The sequence below is a fragment of the Oncorhynchus kisutch genome, linkage group LG6 (genome assembly GCF_002021735.2).
Source record: "Oncorhynchus kisutch isolate 150728-3 linkage group LG6, Okis_V2, whole genome shotgun sequence".
Taxonomy (NCBI): domain Eukaryota; kingdom Metazoa; phylum Chordata; class Actinopteri; order Salmoniformes; family Salmonidae; genus Oncorhynchus; species Oncorhynchus kisutch.
In genome coordinates, this window is record NC_034179.2 from 38121320 (window position 1) to 38137588 (window position 16269).

General features: G+C 41.1%; 1 protein-coding gene across 1 annotated transcript in view; it reads right to left on the minus strand.

The window, feature by feature from the left end:
* The window catches only part of LOC109892797 (protein phosphatase 1E), a 65986-nt gene extending 55502 nt beyond the window's left edge, over positions 1–10484 (minus strand). Inside the window, exon 1 of the mRNA XM_020485581.2 lies at positions 10208–10484. Coding sequence (XP_020341170.1) covers positions 10208–10389 — 182 coding nt within the window. The 5' untranslated portion in view covers positions 10390–10484. The remainder of the gene's footprint in view (positions 1–10207) is intronic.
* Positions 10485–16269: the final 5785 nt, after the last annotated feature.

Consider the following 16269-nt stretch of genomic DNA (forward strand, 5'->3'; position numbering starts at 1 on the left):
CTTCACAGCAGACCAAGTAATACTGGGTGTGCTGAAATACCCTGGCCACAGCTTCCAATGGGATGTTTGAATGTGATCGCTGTGTGCACAACGAGGCCTCAGATGTTTCATGTCATTCCTTTGGACATTGAACTGCAAGCAGCCATGGTGGAAGAGCCACAACTGCTACATTGCTCACCATGCTTGAATTTTTCATCATCCCATTGTTTAATCTTCAGGTCTTGTGTTTCCTGCAGAACTGATGTTAATGTCAACACATTGGGTGTGAATTTTCATCAAGAATGTACAATTGTGCTACTGTGGGAGACCAAAATGATCTTATCTTTGACAGCAACATTATGATATAAATTGGTCTCTTAAAGGGGAACTCAGCAGTTGCTACATCCATTGTTTGGACTTATTAATTATATATACCCATTGATTCTTGAAGAATATAATTTATAAATGTGTCACTTTGGCATGAAGAGATTCGGGAGACAGGCGCAGGAATGTGTAATATGGGTTTTTATTCAGCCCGAAATACGGCGTGCCGTGTAAAGGCACGGGGACGAAGACCAAACAAACACATAACAAAAACACAGGGTTGAAACTCAAAACAAAAGAGCGAGGAGTACCTCGAATCAATAACACACCCACACAATGACTAACACACGGGACGAGAACAGTAATCATCTACGCAATCCACAAGGGCACGAAAGCCCAAAACACACCACACAGGTACTCACACGCACCAACGGACATTGTAACAATAATCGACAAGACCAAGACTAATCAGTGGGAATAGGGGACAGGTGTGCGTGGTGAAAGTTCCGAAAGGATATGTGACAAAATGCCTCAAGAGCTTAGTTCAACTGTCCTACCCCATCAGTTTCAACTGTCCTACCCCATCAGTTCAACTGTCCTACCCCATCAGTTCAACTGTCCTACCCCATCAGTTCAACTGTCCTACCCCATCAGTTCAACTGTCCTACCCCATCAGTTCAACTGTCCTACCCCATCAGTTCAACTGTCCTACCCCATCAGTTCAACTGTCCTACCCCATCAGTTCAACTGTCCTACCCCATCAGTTCAACTGTCCTACCCCATCAGTTCAACTGTCCTACCCCATCAGTTCAACTGTCCTACCCCATCAGTTCAACTGTCCTACCCCATCAGTTCAACTGTCCTACCCCATCAGTTCAACTGTCCTACCCCATCAGTTCAACTGTCGTACCCCATCAGTTCAACTGTCCTACCCCATCAGTTCAACTGTCCTACCCCATCAGTTCAACTGTCCTACCCCATCAGTTCAACTGTCCTACCCCATCAGTTCAACTGTCCTACCCCATCAGTTCAACTGTCGTACCCCATCAGTTCAACTGTCCTACCCCATCAGTTCAACTGTCCTACCCCATCAGTTCAACTGTCCTACCCCATCAGTTCAACTGTCCTACCCCATCAGAACCAAAAATATAAACTTGTTTAACTCTAATGTTTGTAAACAAAGTAAATATAAATAAACACTATATGGCCTCAAAACATGGTTGCAACTATAATGTTTATACCATGGATGGTCAGTCCTTGCATCCATAGCTCTGTCTATGAATTTTAGAGTGGTTCCATTTCTCCAGCCTCATCCCTCAGCTTTTTACCGAAACAGGACAGGGAGAACGTTTTGTTATTGTTTCTATTGCTGATTTCCCCTTTAAACTTTCACAAATGTGATGAGGGTACATCCATTGTTTTAGATTCTGAAACTAGTTCAATGCAAAAAGAGGTCAGATCATCCTGAAACAGTACATTTGGGACTCAAGTGAATGTTCTGATTAGTCTGCTATAAAATGACAAAATATTCTAATGATAATCAACTGCAGTAAATGAATTGTTCTTGATATGCACTCCGTATTGAAAGGCATTTACTTTATGTTTATGAAGATCATGTTTAGTAAAAGTAAGGCAAGCCCCCTCTAGACATCACAAAGGATAGACCACTGGGTCTGCCCTAATATCTGGTTTCTGCTTTTAAATCAAATTTGATATTTCAAATGTATGCTGCACTATGGGCCTGGGAGTGACCTTCCACATTCTAATTGAAATGCAAAATCTTGAGCGACAGGACCATGTTTGACCTGCGGAAGATGTATAGATGGAAACTGGCGTCAAATACACTCAGAGTAATTGCTGTGTGGCGGGCAGGAGGAGACTAAATCAATCATATTTTCATCCAATTAGCAAGCCGGTCATCGCAGAGGAGGTGCCAGACCCCTTTTGCACAAATGAAAAGCTTGGGGGGGAGACAACCTGGGAGGACCCTGAGGGGTGTCCGTATGTCTGTAGAGTTGCCAGTTATTATAAAACAGAGTGCATTGCACAACACTTTGAAGCAGAGTGCTTTTTGTGGTCTGCGGCTCTTACGTAAGGCCCATCCAGGTGCTAGGTGTTTTTAGGTTGGTTAAATAGACAAACCTTGTTTATGCCAACCTTGATGCCGATTACATCATCTCTTTTTCTCATCTGCAAACACCAGTGCCTTTAATAGACCTACTGACAGATACAGTCATCACCCAAACTCACCTTTCTCTGTGGAAAAGAGTTGACTTACCTGTGAATTCAGAGCCCTTACCAACTCTCTGTTTAAGCTGCTGTATGTCTATGATAGTACCCAGTTCTGCTCTGAATGATAGCAGGTTCCTGGGTATGTTCAACAACCATAACTGTCTGTAATGATCTTTTCCTGTTAATTAAAAGAAATTAAGTGCTGGATGACGATTACTATGGCAATTACTCTAAGTGAGGGCTAATTGCCAAACAATTGTCCATCTAGGGTCATGTTTGAGGCATGCAGCGAACCTGCCGCTCAATTTAGCATGTGCATGTGCAACTGATGTCTTCAACGCTCCCCTGCTTCTTCAGTAAACTCAAGAGGACAAAATATACGTACAAGTGAAAAGAAGAGGCCAACAAAAGGTCTGACACAAAGTAAATTAAAAACAAGGCAACAAATATAGTGGTATATGCTTCATCAGAATGATCACCAGAAATCAGTTGTGCCACTAGAGGTTCTGGGAAGAGGCCCTCAAGACTAAAGCAAAGTTCAGAGACATCACTAGTGTCGTGAGAGGCCCAGAGTCAGAGAGCCCCAGGGATCTGAAAAATCTTTAGGCAGATGGACACTGTTCTCTGGGAGCTACGACACAGCAGACATAAACCTCTGACCCCAGACTTGTTTCTCTGTGGAACAAGATCATTCATGGCAGTACATATAAGCAGAGGACGCTTTCATTGATTTGGAAGTAATGACTTGTGAATCCTTGCGGATCCCTTTTCTCTGTCTCTCTGTTGCCCTTGTTTAGCCTAGCCGGGCATTCTAAATTGAGTAGCATCGATTGCAAGTGTGAAGGGCAGTTAATTGTGCCTTTGGCTAGAATAAAAACAGGCATTGAGGAGACGTGCTCACTCCTACCGCCTGTGTCCTGGGCAAGTCATGGCAAGGATTCAGCCTGAACTGCTGGGCCTTTTTTGAAGAAGGATATAAAAAAAACTCATGCTGTGGGTCAAGGTACGACATAGCCTAGCATGGCCATTAGTGCTTCGTTGCTTTGATGTATCAATCCCATTAAGCAATGCATCCCGTTAAGCAATGCACCTTAATTGGAAAAGAGTGTAGTGGAGATGAACCCTGGTTGTAAATCTTTGGTACTGATGACCTCCCTCTGCTGAGGTAATGTGTCTTGATCTCACCATTTTAATTTGTGATTTGTTGAGATCAAATGTTTTGGTCGCTCTTATCCATCAATTCTCACTGGGCTCAAGTGTCAACAACTCATCTGGACTTCTATAGCGGCCCAGTCTGTAAGTTATAAGTCAAACTTGAGGGTCATTTAGGGGTCTAAATCAATTCAATGACTCGATTAGCAAAAATCCCAAATTACAGCCAAATAAGTCTATTGGGAGTTGCAGGTGGTGTAGTAAATATGCTACCGCATTGACAGTAAATCTAGCTAGCAGAACCCTGGTACATTTACGTAACACCACCTTAACTTCTAGACACAAATAGCAATGTCAGACTCAAACAAGGAAAGGTTATCTTTGCCTTTTATCCTGTATCTCATCTCCAGATTTATGACAAACGAGGGAGGCTGAGAGATGCACTCTTTCTCTCTGGATCAGAGGCCTGCTCTGTGTCTACTTTAAAACCTCTATCTGACTATGGTGTGTGTGTGTGTGTGTGTGTGTGTGTGTGTGTGTGTGTGTGTGTGTGTGTGTGTGTGTGTGTGTGTGTGTGTGTGTGTGTGTGTGTGTGTGTGTGTGTGTGTGTGTGTGTGTGTGTGTGTGTGCGCACGCGCGCGCGCGTGTGTGTGTGTGTGCGTGCGTGCGTGCGTGCGTGCGTGCGCGCGTGTGTGTGTCTTGGAAGCAGCAGCTGTCAATGTTGCTGAAGAACAATCACACTCTTAATTCAATGCCCAAAAGCTCTTAGCTGAATTTTGTCTTCACACAAAAGACAAACAGGAAAATGTCATAAAGGCTCTCTTGTGCATAAATCAATTTGTTTTCATGTAAATCAACACTCTTTGGTGTGAGAGCTGAAAAATGTATGGAATCGATCATTTGGAACAGCGCATATCTCATTTGTCTTTTGTGGGTCTGTGTCAAAATGAGATGGACAAATTGTAGGCCGGGTTACATTTTATATCATTAACCCTGAACAAGTGCAAGATTGCACTAACATTGTAATTACATTGTAGTTATTAAGATGTGAATGGACAGCAATGCTTGATCCGGTAAAACTCTGCGACACTGTCGTAGTCCATTAGGACTGAGGCACTTTCGGGTGAGGGCACAGAGGACCCCCTCTCTTCCTGTTGTGTTATGAATGAGAAGTTGTGGGGAGATGAGTGTGTCCCCTGCTCCTCTGATGTCCAATCCGGTCGCACAGCAGTACTCATTAACGCAGCCGTCAGCTGCAGCGCTTCCGACACCACACACTGTTCCTCCAGCAGTGTGCGGAAGCAGACTCTGTGTGTGTGTGTGTGTGTGTGTGTGTGTGTGTGTGTGTGTGTGTGTGTGTGTGTGTGTGTGTGTGTGTGTGTGTGTGTGTGTGTGTGTGTGTGTGTGTGTGTGTGTGTGTGTGTGTGTGTGTGTGTGTGTGTGTGTGTGTGTGTGTGTGTGTGTGTGTCTTGGAGGAATCCGGATGTGCGCGTGGTTGTTTACAGCTGTGGGAGACGTGCCAGTTTAATGAGGTTTAGGAGAGCTCCCCTCTCTCAATTATCGGCGCTCCCAGTAGAGGTACCGGGGGCAGTGGGAAACGAGGGGATGGAGGGAATGGGGGTAGGAAGGAGTGAAGGAGGAAGGAGGCTTAGTCATGGTTCTCCTCCATCCCTCCCTCTATTGTTACCCACCCTCAGGATGGCCTCTACAGCCGTTCCCAACAGAACTAGCTCTCAAAACACTCAAAGAGTGAAGTCAGGCAGTAAGCAATGTCTATCTTTAGCCATCACAGCATATGTGTTGAATTATGTATTGCATACTGTATATTGCATAGGCTCCTCCTATGGTTATTTTTCATCATAATGACGTGGTGGAATTGTGAGCGAGGACCAATGAGCCTGCTGACACGTATGCCTGCATCCATTATACTCCTCTCTCTCTCACTGCCTAGTTAACAGCCATCATTAAGGAGTGTGAGGAAAGCTTGACACTTTGAAGCTGGACAAACAGAGCAGCTTTTCTACCTGCCTTGTCAGATGATGAAGCGATGAGGAGAAATGGAGACCACGAACGCATGCCTCAGGTGAAGGCTTTACACACGAGCCAACTGGGATTGCAACGCCGAGCTGCTTTCAGTATTAGAATTGTTATTGGATTATTAATCAGCTGCTCTGAACACACACAAAATATTATTTAAAATATCTCAATTACTTTCACGTACATTCAAAGTAATTATTCAGATATATTTTAATTGAAAAGACATGGTAGATGGATATTTTAATGTATTTGGAAATGCACTTGGAAAGTATTTGACAATACTCAAATACACTGACTCAAATACACTTCCATGCATTTGACCAGGTATTTAAAAATTGTTTTTGAAATAAATATTTGAATAATACTCTCAAATACAATTTGGTAGACTGTTTGGATTTTACAAACCAAATAAAAGTACTTGTTTTGGGGTGTATTTGAAAATACTCAAATACACAGAAAAAAGTATTTTAAATACCAGATACTAAAATATTTGAACCATGTCCGACACACACACCACACACACTTTCAAGGAAATGTACTGCTGTATGGGGAGAGAGGTGGCCACTCGCTAGCGATAACTGAGTGAGGTCTGTGTTCTATTCACATTGCTCATGACAGTACTGCTTCCAGCATATTCTGGCAATTACAGAGTATGGTACAAATGTGTTAGAACTACAGAATTCAAATGAAGACCAGGTCAATGGTCCTTCTGTGTTTTTAGATGGTTGGATAATGATCATTTGTCATATTTGATGGATGTACGAGTACATTATCTTTGTGTATAGTCCCTCAGACATCCAAACAGACAATAATCACAGGCTTCCTGGTTGCAAAATCAAAGCATTCCTGTCACTTAAATCGTGACTCTTTTCTTTTTTTCATACCCTACTATTTTGGGTTCAATTCAAAAGTAAGTTGTCATTAAATGTGACAGCCCCATCCCTGTGTCGTGCTTCCCTTACCCTCCAGAAGTATCATTACACGTCAGCCATGACAATTTGAGAGGAGGGCTGTGTCTCACCCACACACTGAGCCAGCTGACACTGGGCGGGGCGTACCATGTCACAACCCCCCCCCCAGGGATGGGAATGTGACAAAACATTATTCACACTGTCGTCATTGCACACATACACACAAGTCCAGATCTGCTTCATCTCCACCTTTTCAAATACATACATACCCACACTGTGAGCCTCTCCTACCCATCAATACAGCACCGCTGCAAAACACACACACACACACACAGAGACCTCCACACAGGAAGAGCAGAAAAGGAGACCTCCACCTCTCTCCCAGGTATATTATTAGATCTTCAACCCAGAGACAAAATAATCACACGTTCAGCTGAAACACAACGGAAGGACCTGATCCTCGCAGCACAAAGTGTGAGAATGGGTCTCACTTCGTGCCGAATTACAACATTGCTCTCCTTCAAAAATACTATCATTAGCGCTGCAGGAATGATCCCATGGAAAACAAATAATCAATCAAACTGTGATCGCTTTAGAGAGGGAACCAGGAACCACTGCAAATATCCACAAATGGAAATTGTTATTGTGTAATAAATACATAATATGTGGGTGTTTCCTTCTTCTTAGATAGACTTAGGACTATCCATGGTGTCAATTACATTTGATAACTGTCAATACATGAACACGACTGTAGGTATGGATCTGTTCTGGTAGTATGGGCCCTGGCAGCATCCAGAGCTGAGCGCAAAGTCACAGACAATAAGCTCTTTGTGCAGAGCAGATCTAGCAGACTGATACTGCTACAACCCTCTTCTCAAAGACTGGGAATTGGTGACATCGACACAACAAGTTTAGGTCTTTGAAATGGAGCAGGGGTGAACATCAAAATAGTGTTTGTTGTATGATAAGCCCTGTAGGCTATGTGGGACATGACAAAACCGAAAATAACACATTGGGTTCAGTATTGATTAACTAGCTCTCAGTAGAGTAAACACATACAGTGCATTTGGAAAGTATTCAGACCCCTTGACTTTTTCCACATTAAATTGTTTTCATCAATTTAGACACAATACCTCATAATGACAAAGCCAAACCAGGTTTTTTAAATGTTTGCAAATTTATAAAAAATAAAAAACAGAAATATCACATTTACACAAGTATTCAGACCCTTTACTCAGTACTTTGTTGAAGCACCTTTGGCAGTGATTACAGCCTTGAGTCTTCTTAGGTATAACGCTACAAGCTTGACACACATGTATTTGGTGAGTTTCTCCCATTCTTCTTTGCAGATCCTCTCAGGCTCTGTCAGGTTGGATTGGGAGCCTCGATGCACAGCTATTTTCAGGTCTCTCCTGAGATGTTCGATCGGGATCAAGTCTGGGCTCTGGCTGAGCCACTAAAGGACATTCAAAGACTTTTCCCGAAGCCACTCCTGCATTGTCTTGGCTGTGTGCTTAAGGTTGTTGTCCTGTTGGAAGGTGAACCTTCGCCACAGTCTGAGGTCCTAAGCGCTCTGGAGCAGGTTTTCATCAAGGTTCTCTCTGTACTTTGCGCCATTCATCTTTCCCTCAATCCTGACTAGCCTCCCAGTCCCTGCCGCTGAAAAACATCCTTACAGTATGGCCACCACCATGCTTCCCCGTAGGGATGGTGCCAGGTTTCCTCCAGACGTGACGCTTGGCATAGGCCAAAATGTTCGATCTTGGTTTCATCAGACCAGAGAATCTCCAAACGGTCTGTCATGTGCCTTTACTGAGGAGCGGCTTCCGTCTGGCCACTCTACCATAAAGGCCTGATTGTGGAGTGCTGAAGAAATGGTTGTCCTTCTGGAAGGTTCTCCCATCTCCACAGAGGAACTCTGGAGCTCTGTCAGAGTGACCATCGGGTTCTTGGTCACCTCCCTGACCAAGGCCCTTCTCCCCTGATTGTTCAGTTTGGCTGGGCGGCCAGCTCTAGGAAGAGTGCCTCAACATAATCCTGTCTCGGAGCTCTACAGACAATTCCTTCAAACTCATGGCTTGGTTTTTGCTCTGACATACACTGTCAACTGTGGGACCTTACATAGACAGATGTGTGCCTTTCCAAATCATGCTCAATCAAATGAATTTACCACAGATGGACTCCAATCAAGTTGTAGAAACATCTCAAGGATGAAAAACAGAATGGAAACAGGATGCACTGGAGCTCAATTTCGAGTCTCATGGCAAAGGGTCTGAACACTTATGTAAATAAGGTATTTCTGTTTTTTATTTTTAATACATTTGCAAACTATTCTAAATATCTGTTTTCGCTTTGTCATTATGGGGTATTGTGTGTAGACTGAAAAATCACACCGATTTTTTTTTTTAAAACCATTTTAGAATAAGGCTGTAACATAACAAAATGTGGAAAAAGGGAAGGGGTCTGAATATTTTCTGAATACACTGTAGCAAACATAGTCAATTGTAAGCTCACATTTTCAAGGTCAAGAATGAATTATTTCCAAGCACTTGTGCGCCTGGTTGCGTTAAATTGCTCTATTTTAGACTGTCTGTGTTTGCTTCTTGTTGGGTCGTTTAATTGGTGGTGGTGATCTCACAATTACACCTGACGTGTCAAATTGCAATCATCCTCGACAGGCTTCAGAAATTCACCATCGTCTTTTAGGTCTCTTCAGTGGTTACATGTGCTATTTATGGATGTGAGAGTGTGACGTAATATATCTGAGAATGCTCAACCCTTCCCAAACACATTTTGCTTTGAATTTACTAGGGAGCCTGCGCCGGCGAACTGCAAGTGCGCTTCATTTCAGTTGTACTCCGGTTCCTCTCTGTTTCCATTCGTTCATGATCCTCCATCCCATTTATCCGATGTCCGTTAATGTGAATTCCCCTTCCTTTTTGCGTCGCACGACGTCATTTCATTCGTAGGAAGAAACGATTGCATTCCTCATAGTTACCATGGCAGGCTTTTCTCATAAGAGGTGCTTTCCAATTCATACAGCTTCGTCGATGTAGGCTATTTTACATGACAACACTACGGGCACACTTTGTTCAGTATGTCCTGATTTTCCCCTCTGTTCCCCATTTCAGTGTATTTGCAACCATCCTGAAATGTATTTGAAGTTTGTCTTCCCTTTGTTACAGAATTTTTTGCAACATGCCCAATGACGTCGGCCGCAACATGATAGATGAGGATGTCAAGACATTGTGAGTGGCTTCATATGATACCCGGAAAAACTGACGGGAGAGCAATTCTGTAGCAACTAATTCCGAATTGCTCACTGCACCTAGAAGGCTACTTATTTTTTTATATATTTCTATAATGTATATTAACTGTGTTTGCGCAACAGTCCTGCCAATTCGTATAAAATATATTTAGCCGGCAAAATTAGCTTTCACTTTTGATGACTCCAAATTCCTATTCTGTTCTATTCCTATTCTCGTCTGAAATTGTCTTGCAAAACAAACATAAACCATTAGTTTAAGCTGCATACAAAACCATTTGTAACATCAAATCGGTAGCGTACTTACTATTTGCACAAGTGCTGAAGACACATATCGAGGCATTCCCCTTCAACTTCGTCCTCCGAGGTGAGGTCAGACAAAGGGCGCATTGGGACAGGGTCATTCTCCTGGAGTGGTGGTCTCATCTCTCGGAGGAAGAGCTCCAAGAACCTTCGGAAGGTTTTCTCCTCAGTTGCAGAGCCGGCCATCACTTCTCATTCCTGGACAGACAAGAGACCGCACTTGCCGGGCAAGAAGACTACTTCAAATCGCTTGCTGGACAGCTCCCCACTCGCGCCGGTTGGGAACGCGCGCGCGTGAACAAGGTTTTCGCTCAATCACAGGAGAGGGTGGGTGGATGATGACAAGAGAGGGGAGGGAATTTTGAGAAAGCGGGAGAAGCATCAGGTTTGTGTTAGGTTCGGGAACGCGTACGCACAATGCACCCTCACATGCGATACGTGCGTTTTGAACGCCGATGGAGGATTAAATAAACCCACTGCTTTGAAAGAAGCACTAAAATTAGGCAAATTGCCTTCACTGTGGAGGAACTGTAACAACTAACGGCAATAGCGTTTTTTTTTAAGTGCATAGGACATGTAATGACTTATCCAAAAATATACAGTATTTAAACAATACAAAACGCCTGTGATAGGTGGCGCAGGGGTCTAAGGCACTGCATCTCATCACTACCGACCCTGGTTCGATCCCAGGCTGTATCACAAGCGGCCGTGATCGGGTGGCGCATAATTGGCCCAGTGTCGTCCGGGTTAGGGGAGGGTTTGGGCAGCGTAGGCCGTCATTGTAAATACGGATTTGTTCTTAACTGACTTGCCAAATAAAATAAATATCAAGGTTGGGTAGGTTAATTTCTGAATGTAATCCATTACATTTGCTAGTTACCTGCCCAAAATAGTCATTACTAACATTACTTTACTGAGTTTGGTTCATCCAAAAGTTATCTGATTACTGACAAAAAGGATCCATCAAACACATTTGGTATGTCATCATAGTGTTCAGGTGGAACAACATTACATTTAGGCCTTTTTTAAATGTGGAATTGAATGTCATTGAGAAAACAGAAAGGTTTCATAATGTAATCTTTCGCAAACATTCTTACCTAATTGTAATGTAATCCAAAAAAGTATCTCGTTTTTTAAACTGTAATCAGATTATAATATCTCTGCTGGTAATTTAACTGATTCCGTTAGTTTTTTTATAATTAGATTGCATGTTTGTTTGTTTTTTAAATCAGAATACATGTCATCTGAAACTCAACCCTGGTTACAAAAAATTCTACTGAACAAAAATATAAACACAACATGCAACAATTTCAAAGACTGTCCTGACTTATAGTTCATATAAAGAAATCAGTCAATTCAAATAAATTAATTAGGCCATAATCTATGGATTTCACAAGACTGGGCAAGGGCGCAGCCAATCAGAATGAGTTTTTACCCACAAAAGGGCTTTATTACAGACAGAAATACTCCTCCGTTTCATCAGCTGTCTGGCTGGCTGGTCTCAGACGATCCCTTAGGTGAAGACGCTGGTTACACGTGGTCTGTGGTTGTGAGGCCATTTGGACATACTGCCAAATTCTCTAAAATGACAATGGATGCAGCTTATGGTAGAGAAATTAACATAGAATTATCTGGCAACAGCTCTGGTGGACATTCCTGCAGTCAGCATGCCAATTGCACGCTCCCTCAAAACTTGAGACATCTGTGGCATTGTGTTGTGTGACAAAACTGCACATTTTAGAGTGGCCTTTTATTATCCCTAGCACAAGGTACACCTGTGTATTGATCATGCTGTTTAATCAGCTTCTTGATATGCCACACCTGTCAGGTGGATGGATTATCTTGGCAAAAGAGAAATGCTCACTAACAGGGGTTTAAACAAATTTGGGAAAAACATTTGAGTGAAATAAGCTTTATGTACGTATAGAAAATGTCTGGGATCTTTTATTTCAGCTTATGAAACATGGGACCAAAACTTTACATGTTGCGTTCATATTTTTGTTCAGTATATATGGATAGGGCCTTTATCCATGATAAAACAGCACTCTTAGCATTCATCAACAGCTTGGCATCAATAGTGAGATTCTATGGCTTAAATGTGTATATAGGACACCAAGCACCCATGCTAAAAATATCCACTGTAGTGGATTTCACTCAGAATGAGAATTAACCATTTCAATACCTGCAGAGCTGTTCAGTTAAGCTACAAGTGCAATAATCAGTGGTTTTAACCCTTTAACAGGCAGCTCAACGAGGCAGTTAAGCTAACTTTGACAACCAGTTTTAAAATAAATTACATTTTGTTTGGCATATTTATAATCTCAACCAATGTCATTTAGTAAAATTATCATGTGGTTTTCATTATCGAAACACCCATATTTTTTTACATTGAAACATGCATTCAAAGATGAAAACCAGGAAGTGAACAAGAGCAAAACTGAACCTCATTTACCACATTTTCTTTTTTACTATACTGAACAAAAATATAAAATGCAACATGGAACAATTTCAAAGATTTTACTGAGTTACAGTTCAAATATCCCTCCTACATTTAAAATGTGGATTGACCAGATTGTTGACTTTCTTCCTCTTGAAAAGCTCACTTATGACCTCCACAAGAGACATTCAACTATATTTCAAACTGGACAGAGTGAACGGGGTGACTAGGGAAATGCGCAGATACATGTTGTGTAAGGTACTGTAAAAACCTAAAAACGAATTATTGGCCCGTCGTCTCAGCGAATGCTTGAAATAGCTGATAAGAACCTTGATAGTGCTGCTGCAAGTGTTATGTTTTTTTGTGTGTTTTTATTTTAATTTAGTTTTTGAGTACGTGTGTGTATATATGTATGTATATGTGTGTATGTATGTATGTACGTATGTATGTATGTATGTATGTATGTATGTATGTATGTATGTATGTATGTATGTATGTATGTATGTATGTATATATATGCACCAAGGAAAATAAATGCTTTTATTTGACTTTATCATTCATTTTAATTGTATTTTTATTTTTTATTTTTTCAAATGTATTATTATTTTTTGACTTTTTCTTTTTTTAAAGCCTGTCACATCTGTGAATGTGGAATGTGTTTTTAAAGCCTGTCACATCTGTGAATGTGGAATGTGTTTTTAAAGCCTGTCACATCTGTGAATGTGGAATGTGTTTTAAAGCCTGTCACATCTGTGAATGTGGAATGTGTTTTTAAAGCCTGTCACATCTGTGAATGTGGAATGTGTTTTTAAAGCCTGTCACATCTGTGAATGTGGAATGTGTTTTTAAAGCCTGTCACATCTGTGAATGTGGAATGTGTTTTTAAAGCCTGTCACATCTGTGAATGTGGAATGTGTTTTAAAGCCTGTCACATCTGTGAATGTGGAATGTGTTTTTAAAGCCTGTCACATCTGTGAATGTGGAATGTGTTTTTAAAGCCTGTCACATCTGTGAATGTGGAATGTGTTTTTAAAGCCTGTCACATCTGTGAATGTGGAATGTGTTTTTAAAGGCTGTCACATCTGTGAATGTGGAATGTGTTTTAAAGCCTGTCACATCTGTGAATGTGGAATGTGTTTTTAAAGCCTGTCACATCTGTGAATGTGGAATGTGTTTTTAAAGCCTGTCACATCTGTGAATGTGGAATGTGTTTTAAAGCCTGTCACATCTGTGAATGTGGAATGTGTTTTTAAAGCCTGTCACATCTGTGAATGTGGAATGTGTTTTTAAAGCCTGTCACATCTGTGAATGTGGAATGTGTTTTTAAAGCATGTCACATCTGTGAATGTGGAATGTGTTTTTAAAGCCTGTCACATCTGTGAATGTGGAATGTGTTTTTAAAGCCTGTCACATCTGTGAATGTGGAATGTGTTTTTAAAGCATGTCACATCTGTGAATGTGGAATGTGTTTTGTTGGTTGATTGAAAAACAAGAAAACTTAATAAAACATTAAATTGAAAAAAAATGAAAATCTGTCAAAATAAATAAATTAGGCCCTGATTTATGTATTTCACATGACTGGGAATACAGATATGTCTGTTGGTCATAGATACCTTAAAAAAAAAGTAGGAGCGTGGATCAGAAAACCACTCAGTATCTGGTGTGACCACCATTTGCCTCATTCAGAGTGACACATGTCCTTCGCATAGAGTTGATCAGATGTTGATTTGGCCTGTGGAATGTTGTCCCACTCCTCTTCAATGGCTGTGCGAAGTTGCTGGATATTGGCGGGAACTGGAACACACTGTCGTACACGTCGATCCAGAACATCCCAAACATGCTCAATGGGTTACATGTCTGATGAGTCTGCAAGCCATGGAAGAACTGGGACATTTTCAGCTTTCAGAAATTGTATACAGATCCTTGCGACATGGGGCTGGCTGTGCATTATCATGCTGAAACATGAGGTGTTGGCAGTGGATGAACGGCACAACAATGGGCCTCAGGATCTGGTCACAGTGTCTCTGTGCATTCAAATTGCCATCAATAAAATGCAATTGTGTTCGTTGTCTGTAGTTTATGCCTGCACATACCATAACCCCACCGCCACCATGGGGCACTCTGTTCACAATGTTGACATCATCAAACCGCTCGCCCACACAACACCATACACGCGGTCTGTGGTTGTGAAGCCGGTTGGACGTACTGCCAAATTCTCTAAAACTATGTTGATTCCAGCTTATGGTAGAGAAATGAATATTCAATTATCTGGCAACAGCCCTGCTGGACATTCCTGCAGTCAGCATGCCAATTGCATGCTCCCTCAAAAGTTGAGACATCTGTGGCATTGTGTTGTGTGACAAAACTGCACATTTTGTGGCCTTTTGTCCCCAGCACAAGGTGCACCTGTGTAATGAGTATGCTGTTTAATCAGCTTCTTGATATGCCACACCTGTCAGGTGGATGGATTATCTTGGCAAAAGATAAATACTCACTAACAGGGTGTTTAAACAAATTTGGGCAAAACATTTGAGTGAAATAAGCTTTTTGTGCATTTGGAACATTTCGGGGATATTTTATTTCAGCTCATGAAACATGGGACCAACACTTTACATGTTGAGTTTATATTTATGTTCAGTGTAATTGTGTATACAATGGGAAATTGCAATGTTGTAAAATGTTGTTGTAAAACATAATTTAAGAATTATTAAATGACTAATATGTTGTTTTACAAATGTATGAATATGCTCTATCAGGCAGTTGAGTTGACCATTAAAGGAATGCTATTAACTCAGTTTGTGAACATGGACAACGGAGAAATATTGTCAAAGGATAATTTTTTTCAAATTCAAAAATCCTTTCAAATCCATATAATTATTTACTGTTTGTCAGTTATCTTCAATATGTTTCACAATATCATTCAGTACATGTCATTTTGCTGCTATTCTAAGCATATAAATTATAAACACATTCATTTACATGCATTCTGATATTCATATTTTGACACAAATGTAAAGTATTTTATTCATATTTGATATCAGTCCTAATTTAACTAGGCCTATCTTCCATTATAAGTAAATGGAGCAAACAATACTACTTAATGTATCAATTAAAAAGTCTTTGCAAATTCCAATACAAAATGACTTTACGCTAATTGTTTGCGATGCGTTTTGCAATGCATTATCTATCAAAGAAACATTTAATTATTGTCTATACTGAGGCTAAATACACATATTTTGCTATGAAATATATATTTTCCTGGTGTGCCAGTTAAAGGGTTAAAGACATATCTGGGTACATTAAGCAGAGTTAGGTTCAATGCATTTAGCATTATTTTGTAGGAAGTGCTTGTTCTGATTTTGTACCTACTACCTACTTTGGCTTGTTGCAAATGATCAAATGTAACATTGACCCAAAGAATCAATACCCCCATAGGTTAAGTTTACTTGGATGTCATGAGAGGTTTTCATGAAGTAATGGTAAACTTCTTAGGCTACTTATTGAGTTCAGAAAATTATTAATTGATTTGCTCTCTAGTCATGTGTGTGGACAGTGTACGTTTGTGCACAATGTGTGCAGGGCCGGGTCCATGCATAAGCAATCTTGCAGAGGGGCCCCAAAAGGCTAGA